Source organism: Microdochium trichocladiopsis, assembly GCF_020744255.1.
Source record: "Microdochium trichocladiopsis strain MPI-CAGE-CH-0230 chromosome Unknown B0I36scaffold_9, whole genome shotgun sequence".
NCBI lineage: Eukaryota > Fungi > Ascomycota > Sordariomycetes > Xylariales > Microdochiaceae > Microdochium > Microdochium trichocladiopsis.
Window position 1 is genome coordinate 3,060,488 of NW_025763552.1, and position 10,054 is coordinate 3,070,541.

A 10,054-nucleotide genomic window follows, 5' to 3' on the forward strand; every position below is an offset into this window, starting at 1 on the left:
TGTCAGCCGACATGGATACAAGGCCAGAACGAAGGAGAAGAGGGAGAGGACCCGATTCTATGTCTGCGGATATAAACAATGTCCCGTTGCGTGGAGCGCACAACGAGTGGTCGACAAGTTTCCTCCGCTCTTAGATTCGCTTGAGGTGGTCCGCACACAATATTCAACCACGATCAGCCACAACCACCAGCTTACCGCTCGTCCGGAGCCAAAACCCCTTCCAGTCGATATGATCTGGCTCGGAGTCCCATTTGGCCCTCTGGTTGAGGAGGGTCGATCTGACTCCGCTATACCATTAGGTGTTCCGATGTCTCAGGAGGGGAAGAGGCTAAAGTCGTCTGCTCTCGATCTAGTAAATGTCGAGCCGCATTTCAAACACCAAGAACATGACGATGACGAGACCGTATGGGTCTATGAGCCGTTGATCATGGCGATCTCGGCAACCATCAAGAACCCATGCCTTACGATGTCGGCGACTTTAACATGGAGTGCAGACTTGTTCCGAGACCTTCGCGAACAGCTTGCCGATGCCACATCTGAGAGGAAGAAGCTCGTTCTTCTCAGATGCATGTCAACGCCCATCCTGGTGCCGGAAGGGCCCTCTTTCGATGAATATTGCGAATATATGAAACTGTTTATGGACAACAATGCTTTTATTAAAGCATATCCTACCACGGAGGAGGCAACATTCCAGGCAAGCAAAGTTGGCGATCTTAGAATCCTCGACGAGTGGGCCGCAAAATTCGACGGCCAAGGAATGAGCTGGCTCGCATACCGACCCATAACGTGCGATGGTGGGCTATCGGCGACGTGTAACCTGCCACCCTCTCATGGTGGCCGCATGGTTATCAAGCCGACACATAGCAGCAGTGGAGAGGGAGTCAAGCTTGTTAAAGTCAGCAATCGCAAGGGACTGAAGTGCCGAATCCCTGGGAACAAATGGGATGCCGATATTCAGCCCAGGAACCATCTCTTCCACCAAGAGTATGTCGACTCATTAGTCAAATTTGGCGAACTTCGGGTCTGTATGGTGCGTGATCTATCTCAAGAGGCTATAGACGGTCTCATTCCCCCAGGTAAGATCATTAGTATCACTATCACCAGACCAACCACTTCTGCCGGCAAGGTTCAATTCTCGGATATGAATCAGAGTCCATTCAGTCACGAAATATTTGGGGAAGGAGTTGGGGATGAGCACGCTCAAAAGCGCAAGTATCATGAACTGAAGCAGTTCGCCTCTCTGTGGTTTGCCATTCTTTTTAGGCTTGCCGATTTTGAACCTGATCTTGCCTCACTTAAGGATGGCGTACGTATCGACATTGGCATCTCAGAAGTCGCAACCGATGGGCGATTTTTCATTAATGAAGTCACACGATTGTGGAATGCGTCAAGCTTTTCAGAGGGGAACTCTACTAACGTTCAAGAACAATGGGGCGAAGCTATTGGCCATTCGTGTACACAGCCTCGATGTTGGCAGCAATACCCCGAGCTGTTAGAGACTCTTGGGACAGAAGGAAGTGAGGTGGGCTTACCTGGACGCCCCGCGAAGCGACAGCGGCCCGGATAAAGACGTACTTTCAACATCTCGTCTTGCTGGTTATTATCAATTCTTTATTCGTCTCCATAGCTTTCCTACTATATTCAATCAATCGGGCTTATACTTGCCGCACGGAGCTAAGCCGCAATGCGAAGCTGTGCTGCTTTTTCTACTTATCCTGGCCAAGTCTATTAGCGTACGACCATCCTCGTCGCGGTTATCAATGTCGGCGCCGCTATCTAGCAGTTTCTGCATAACGTCGTCACGCCCCCAAGATGTCGCCCATGACAATGGAGTCTTCCATCAATATCTCGGCTATTCACCTGAACGCCTCTCGCTAGCAGCAGATCTATAATGCTGATGTATCCCTTTTCGGCAGCTAATGATATCGGCGTCCGACCATGAATGTCTTTACTGTCGGGCTCTGCGCCACTGTCTAGCAGCAGCCGCACGACGGCTTCGGCCCTGTTGTAGACAGCCCATGCGAGCGGTATCCGACCAAAGGAGTCTCTTTCGTCAATTCTGGCGTCTCTATCGAGCAGCAGCATCACATTCCGCTCGCATCCCATGCCGGCAGCCCATGAGATCGGTGTCCGACCGGTCTCATCTGCACGATCAACCTCAGCGCCGTTGTTGAGCAGTAGCAGCACTACCTCGTCGTGCGGATTGCTAGACGCCCATGAGAGTGGCGTCCGGCCGGCCCGATCCGGGTAATCTACCTCGGCGCCTTTGTGAAGCAGTAGCTGCACAAGATCTGCGAATCCGTTCTCAGAGGCACAAGCTAATGGTGTTCCCACGTTACCACGAAAGTTGATATCAGCACCTCTCTCTATTAGTAGCCGCACCGCCTTTGTATGCCCTTCGTTGACAGCATACATGAGCGGCGTGAACGCAGGCATCAGCATCGTCATAGTACCATTTGTGGCACTAATTAGCGATCTGGTCAGACGTGCAGCTGGTCTCGGGCTAGACTGTCAGCAGTGGCAGCCAGCACAGGCAACCGGGCGAGAGGAGAAGCCGCGGGTGTCACGGCTCGTCTTCGTCAGCGCAGATCAGGTCAATAGCACAGAGTTCTCGACTTATACGGACTGGCTGCGAAGCCGGGGTCTGCTCAAGCGGTTCTTTGTCGACGAATGCCATACGATTATTATGGACGCTAGCTATCGAAAGTGGCTTACGGAGCTGAAGTGTATCTACCGGTACGGCTGTCCGGTCATCTTACTGACAGCTACACTACCGGTGCGGCTTGAGGCTTGGTTCCGCCAGATAATGCTTGCAGGGGACGCCGAAATCATCCGAGCAAGGACCGACAAGAAGAACATCAGCTATAACGTCATGCAAGTCACGGGACCAGGTCGGAGCGCAGTCGAGGACGAGGTCGTATGCCTTATTGGCGTTTCAGATTCCCAGGCGGGGTTCTGTCAGAAGTGGGGCCTATGCCTAACAAGGAAGGAATGATCACCGACAAAAATGAGTTGCCCTTCGCCGTCCGTCGACCCTACCTCACACATCTCGCAGCTGCCCCCCTCTGGGGTTCACATTCCCAACTCTCTAGTAGAACGAAGCTAAGGCTACGGTTTAAGTTTTCTGAGGTCGTCGAGCCACACTTAGACCTAGGAAGGCAATTTTATTCATCGCACCCAAAGTGCCGTCGCCGGGCAAGCTGTGGCAGTGCGACTAACCCCTCAGCTTTCTCTTCGTTCAAGCACGGGGCATAAGTTGTCCTTCCTTCCTGATTCGGTAAGTAGTGAAGCCACCCGCACAGTCGCTGGAGGTCGTCCACGTAGCGTCCCAATCCGGCGTCCTGAGTCAACCAAATTAACCGGGTGGTTACGGGTTGAAGATGTGATAGGTACAACGCCCTAAGGAATATTACCTCCGTACATGTAGTACTCTCTCGATCGGGTGTCGTGGCTTTCACAGAAGATACCGCTCCGGTGCAATTCAGTGACTGGGTCAAGTGTACGATTAGAACCCTAGATTGAGTCTGATGAAAAGTCACGACTATCTGGCTTAGGAACCTCCATAGCAAATTGCACCTTTCCTCCATGCCAGGTTTTCATAGAAATGTCCTGGTGGTCGCTCGATCCCTGACTGGCTGTCAGTTGCTTCGCACCAACATTGGGAACCATGAATCGGTGCCTGTTTCCTGATATGGACCCTTATCGATTACTGCTTATCTAATCTGCACGTCGTTGTTTTACCCCACGTGCATGACCTGTCCGAGAGTCACGAAGGGAATACGCGACCAAGACTACACAAGCCGTCTAACAGGAACGCGACAGCGCTGGAAGTCTTAATCAATCCCGTGATCACACCCAACCCATAGAGTGGAACGAGTCGGTCCCTGATCGATCAACCTCACGGCAGGTCTATGACCTCAGCACGCACGTAACAGCAGAAGCTAGTAATGAAGGACGCGGTTCTCCTGCATTCATTGATGGTGATGTCCTCGTGGGGGCAGGAGCATCAAGTATGGTCGCGGTACCCCAGGCCGCGGAATCCATCATTGGTACTTTTTTCAAATACAGGGTGCCAGACAGGGAGTGGTTACCCTTTTATATCGCAAAACCTGATCTCCACCCATGCTAAGCTCTAAGTCGAGCAATGCCGCAGGTGTGTCCCATGTCGGAGATCAGGATGTAGATGTCCCGATGTTACTTAAGCTGGGCAGGCCCGTTTCTGACGGCTTAATAGCGACTTGACGGCCGCATATTCAACCGTCAAGGCGTGGGACTGGCGTCTACCATCTTTATAGACAGCGGCAGCCCCTAGGATTGCTTGGCTTCGCGGCTGAAGATATGAAGGACGTGGAGGTAGGGCTCACTCGTAGGACTCGCAAGCCTTAATTATCAAACGCTTGCTAAAACGCCTCAAGATATCGATCGATGGGAGCAGCTGATTTGCATACTGAACAGGAGGTTTTGGAGAGAATGGAACATTGCATCGATGGTCCGCTAGCCCCAAGGAGATGTCACTCTTGATTCTCCTCAATAGCACCGGTCGCTTCTCTTGGAAGTGGACCAGGCCGAGGGCCGAGATAGAGGAGCCCGATTATGGTGATAGCCACAAGACATAGAAGCCATTTGATGCTGACAGGCGTATGGCTCTCTTTGATGTTGCGAAGAAGAATCTTGAGACAATTTGTCATGATTGAACATCAACATCAAATTAATCGCCGACAGCCGTGTAATCCAACGAATTGACAGTGTCAACACGTCGATATTACTGTGTTGTCGAAGCTGATGACCTCAGGAAACCGCTTCCACATCTGGAGGCAGTACGGAAAGGTCCAGACAAGACCGACGAGGCGGTTTGGCTCATCATCCGCCCACTTAACAAGATAGGGAATCTCCATCTCGTCGAACAGCTTGATCAGTGCTGCAGTAGGAGTGTGGCCGCTCAACTTGTCTCGGCTGATACGAGACCTGGCGTTATAGATATCCTTTCGTGTAAAGGATGACTCGGGATTCTGCTCCAGGACGATCGCGCGTACGTCACGGGCCCGAATTCCGATCCGACGGCTTGTCGATTCGACTGTTGCCCTGATAGGTGTAGTGAGTCGTCTGTGGGAGGGATGGGCGGATGGTTTGATACTGGCCCCGTGGTTATGCTGGCTATGCTCGGAATTATCGTGGTGTCGTAGAAGCCATCTACCCTCCTCCAGTGCTTCGGCAATGACCATCCATTTACAACCACACTTTCGAGACTTCCGTTGCCGAATACCGGTACTCTCTGAGGGGCGTGGTTCTCCGAATCGATCGCATTGGAAAGAGTACCGGATCTTCCGACCCTTATATGAGTAGGCATTTCGTCGAACAATACCGAAGCCATTAGCCTTCGCGAAAGTATTCACCCACTCGAACAGGACTTCGGCTGACGGCGCTGGGTCGCCTGGGATAGGTGGGTTCGGGATCGGGTCAGGGACAGGCGACAAGGGGTGGTCGGGCGAGGGCGGCGAGGGCGATAGGCGGAGAGTGCCTTTCTCGGCGAGGCGAGTATGGCGGAGATGATTCGAATGCAGTTGAACTGAGCGGCGAGTAGCCCCATATCTCGCGCCATTGGCGGACTCGTTCGTATGACCGGACGAGCTCGATGGTAAGTCTTCGATCTGTCCCAATCACCTCGCGCACTAGCCTAAGGGCGGACTGAAACTGGGGTCTTGTTGGAGAGAATTGTTCTTGTGCTGATTGTTGTGGAGAGCAGGCAGGTGGCTGGTCGATTTCCGGGCCTGGTATAGGCATTCTTACTCGTTGCGACCGTCTTCCTCGGGTTGGGAAATCATTCGATAGGTGAATCTCATGATCGAATCGCAGCTCCCATGGTGGCTCGTTCAGCCCACGCGATCCATGGGGGCGTGGAGCGGTCGTGAAGGTCTCTGGGTACGAGGCGAAAGCATTATAGAGTGCCTCGTCGTCTCCCACGCCATAGGTGGGCCAATGCTCGTCCCTGTGCTATTAGACGAAGGTGGTCTTGAACTCTCAGATTGGTTCTGCCGCTGTCGTTTTCGAGGACGTAATTGATAGCTTCGTAGTCGTTGGTTGCTTGCTGAGCTAGATCGAGAGTCGGGCTGGGACATAATGACGGCCTTGATCGCGACAGGAAGAGTGTCGCACGCACGGATGAGAGCATGGTTAAAGGGGCAGTTGATTTGACTATGAAAGAAGGAAAGAGGGGACCAATTTCAGCACAAAGGAATGACCTGCTTTGTGATGCAGATGCCTTGGAAGATGAGGCTGTTGGATATTCCTGGTACAGCGTGTGTTTGAGTGTTGGTCTCAGCAGGGGGCCTAACACACCACGCCTGGAGCCCTGGGACCTTGACAAATATGGTATCTTTCACGAACAATCATTATCAGTAGGCTTGACATGCGACAAGAGGTAATTGGTGTAGTAGCTAGCTAGTGAATAGCTTCCATATGTGTCGTCGATCGTCGTGGTGGAGAGCTAATCCCGAGGTACAAGGGAAGCGTTGGCAGAATCTAGATGCACTAACAAAAAGGGATGGACCAATCAGAGGCTGCAAAAGGTCATGCCCGTGTAAGAGTCATGCCCGGGTAGCAATTCTTCATGCCCGTGTAGTAATGGCCTTTTCAAAAGGCCCTCGGCAGCCCGAATGTGTATGAAGGGGCTTGTTCACATCGACTACACAGGAATTTTCTTCTTTTTCTTGCCCATAGTTCATTAACGCGGCCGACGTGCTTCTCTCTTCTCCTCGTTGCGGCGTCATGGAAGCGCAGAACATGCCATATTTTCGAGTCATAATAATCGGGGCCGGGCTGGTCGGGCTGACAGCAGCGCACATCCTTTACCAGGCCGGTATCGACTTCGTGGTGCTGGAGAAGCACGAGACTATTGTCCCGACAGTCGGCTCTGTTATGACAATTTGGCCTCAGACTTCCCGTGTGTTCCAGCAGCTAGGCCGCGACGAAGTTCTCAGCCCTCATTTGGAGTCCTTGCAGTCAAGCATGGTTATTTCAGCCGAAGATGCGCAGCAGCTTGACGACGCTAATCTTCCCGGTTCGATGGAGAAAAAGTACGTTACGAGTGAAGAACCTTGATTTCTGTCTTGTTGTTATGCTGACTCTTTGTATCAGTCATGGCTGGGGCCTTCGCATCCTGCTCCGCACCCAGTTTGTGGGAGAACTATACAATAGTCTCCCGTCGACAGCGAAATCACGTATCTACCTTGGCAGACAAGTCGAAGGCGTGTCCATGGACGAAACTAGTGTCCGAGTTACTTGCAAAGACGGTGTCACAGAAGAGGGGTCTTTACTGATCGGAGCAGACGAGATTCGTAGCCAGACCCGCCTGTTGATGGAAGCTCTGCGACAGCACAAAGCACCTCACGACTTAGACCAGAGATATCAGAGACCATATATGTCAACATATAGGGTACTTGTCAGCCAGATTGAGCGGCTACCAGGCGCGTCGATGAACGTGAAGTGCGACAGTGTCCACTATGGGGTGACAACGCAGTTTTTACACAGCAGGAAGGTCTCTTGTTTCGCCATTTATGAAAAGCTGAAAGTGCCAAGCTCTGAACGGTGTCGGTACACCGAAGCTGACAAGCTTCAGATGCGACAGCGGTGGAAACATCTGATGGTTATGCCTGGTTACTCAGTAGGCGATCTGCGAGAAGCGAACCCAGGGAACGTTGGGCTTTATGACTGTGAGGAGGGATTGGTGTCGAAGTGGTATCACAAACGGATTGTACTGGTTGGCGATGCCGTGCGGAAGCTTGATCCACATACAGGCATGGGTTACAATGAGGGTGTGACCGATCTGGTGGTGCTCATTAATGGGATTCGGCACATGCTGCACGCAAATCAGTCGAATGGGTCGGGAATTGTTGGGTTGGAGGAGATCCTAAGCGAGTACGAAAGGCTGAGATTGAGCAAAATGGCTATGGTCATGAAGGTCTCCCGAACGTTTGCGAGAATGGCAGGGTGGCTTTCATGGAAAGACATGGTGATGGCCAAGTACGTGCAGCCATATCTAGGGCTCAGCCAGCTCTGCGTGACGCATATCCTGGGCCCAATGATCAGTAAGTCACCGGTAGTAGATTGGATACAAGAGCCTCAACTACCACCCTCGGCCATTGAGTGGACGTATCGCCCGCTGAGTCACAGAGACGACTAGCTATTCACAACCGTGAATAAATATACCAAGTATGACATGCTCCTATTCATGTATACTCGTTCGCTTATGATCGTACACCCCACGGTGTTTGTCTTGCGTCTAATCTGGACCGCTGCTATTGACTGGTTCTGGAAGCTCACAACCGGAGCCAGGTCTAGCTCGGCCTGTCCGCAGATGATAGAGGTGTTTGGTGCCGGTCGCTGGCATAAAGTAGACGAGAAGGCCTACAGATATGCCACAATCCCCCACCGCTAAGACAACACGCTGTTTGGGCAGATAATTACTGTCGTCGTAATTGGTCGCGCTGTGAGCGGGGTTACTATCGCTTAGTCGTGCTGCGATTTGCGATATTGAGCTGTTGCTGTGGCATCGCAGCTATTCTTCTCTCGAAATCACCGCGAATACTCCGTGGGAGACAGCTCGGACATGATGAAGCTGGCTATGCGGTCATAGTTCGCATTTGAGAACGGATAGTTGTAATGTGACGGAAGGACAGTTGGTACCAAGGTGACAACAGTAAATATGGCGTGATGGTTGTACTTAGCTAGAACCGCGGGGTCCCCCTAGCCCCTGAGCTTGGACGCGCGGATCGTCTGGTCGCATTGCCGTGTTCAGGCCAAATTGGAAGCGGAGCTCTAGGACGTCTTCTGTATATTGTCTGCTGATTGCCTTGGGATATGTGGTGAGTATCTTGAGCAATATCCTTGGAGACTGCCCTCATGCGGAAATAAGCATGCCACGCCTAGCTTGTGTCGTGTGGCGCGCACGTAGCGGCGTTGAGCCTGCGCGAAGGCGCTTTGATATGCTGGCCAAGCGATCGACGTCCTGCTACTCTTATCCGATAGGCTAAGAATGATGTTCCTTCGCGGGTATACCATCCAGCCGGGGCCGTGCTCGGCGTCAACCTGTTGTCCTGGGTTTAGAGACGTCAGCGTTACTCACTGCTGGTGCCTCGTTGCGACCTGTGCAGAATTTGCGATCCTGAATGTGAGTATGCCGGCTTGGAGCTGGCACCGGGCTCGGGTGCTTCGAAGCTGGAGACAGTAATAGCAACAACAAGACCTTTATCTGAAGCAGAGGCGCGGCGCCAAATCCAACACCTGTTCAGACGAAGGGATCTGTGTGGTCCCAGGCTGCTAGGTTCTGCAAATCTGTGTGACTGATGGGATTTGCCGAGTCCCCAATCAAGCGTCGCCGGGGAATTTGTTGCCGTCGAAGCATAAGGTTGTTCAACTTGATTATAGCTTGGGGCAGGTTCGAAACTGTGCGTGCTGCGGTGCGAAGCGTTTCGCAGAACCTGGGCGCTCTGGAAGTCCACTTGTAATGTTGGATCACTTCTCGACCCCAGATCTTGCCAACGGTCCTCAGACTTATAAGGCGCTTAGAGTCAGCTATAGCAACGCGAATGAAGCGCTCTCACTCCTCTGTCTCGTCGTCTTTCTGGTTTGTCGCCGGGACACTGGTCTCCTTGAAAGTTCTGTACGCCGCGCATTCGTCCAGCATGACATGTTCGTACACAGCAATCAGAAGCTGCAAATCGGCATGCCTTCGGAGCAGGTCATCTCGTGTCCTGGTACAAAGCCGATATTTGTCCGCGTCGGTCTCGTGGTGGCGGATCTCTTCCTGAAACCGGGCAATTTCCTTGAGTTGAACGTCACCCAGCACGAAGGAGTCGTCTCCGAGTCCGTTATCGGGTTCGGTTTCGGGCAACCCAGCCGTGGCCGGACGCCCAACGAACGCATGCGCCATATTCGCAGCAAGCTGTGGTCGTGTCGAAGTGACCAGCAGCAGCTGATGGTCATCGGTGACCCACCTAACTTTGTGGATTGTCCACAAAGCTTGGTGGGTCCATCGCCGCAATCCTATTGGCCGCCA

The 10,054-nt window shown here is 52.5% G+C and overlaps 2 protein-coding genes across 2 annotated transcripts; one reads left to right on the forward strand and one right to left on the reverse strand.

Moving 5' to 3' along the window:
- Nucleotides 1-6,780: 6,780 nt before the first annotated feature.
- On the forward strand, nucleotides 6,781-8,497 carry B0I36DRAFT_417621 (uncharacterized protein; the record flags this gene model as incomplete). Its single annotated transcript, XM_046162122.1, has 2 exons — nucleotides 6,781-7,073; nucleotides 7,135-8,497. The coding sequence occupies 2 exons, from the start codon at nucleotides 6,781-6,783 to the stop codon at nucleotides 8,177-8,179; spliced, it is 1,338 nt and encodes a 445-aa protein (XP_046008858.1). The 3' UTR covers nucleotides 8,180-8,497.
- Nucleotides 8,498-9,595: 1,098 nt separating this feature from the next.
- On the reverse strand, nucleotides 9,596-9,928 carry B0I36DRAFT_367169 (uncharacterized protein; the record flags this gene model as incomplete). Its single annotated transcript, XM_046159416.1, has 1 exon — nucleotides 9,596-9,928. The coding sequence occupies one exon, from the start codon at nucleotides 9,926-9,928 to the stop codon at nucleotides 9,596-9,598; it is 333 nt and encodes a 110-aa protein (XP_046008859.1).
- Nucleotides 9,929-10,054: the final 126 nt, after the last annotated feature.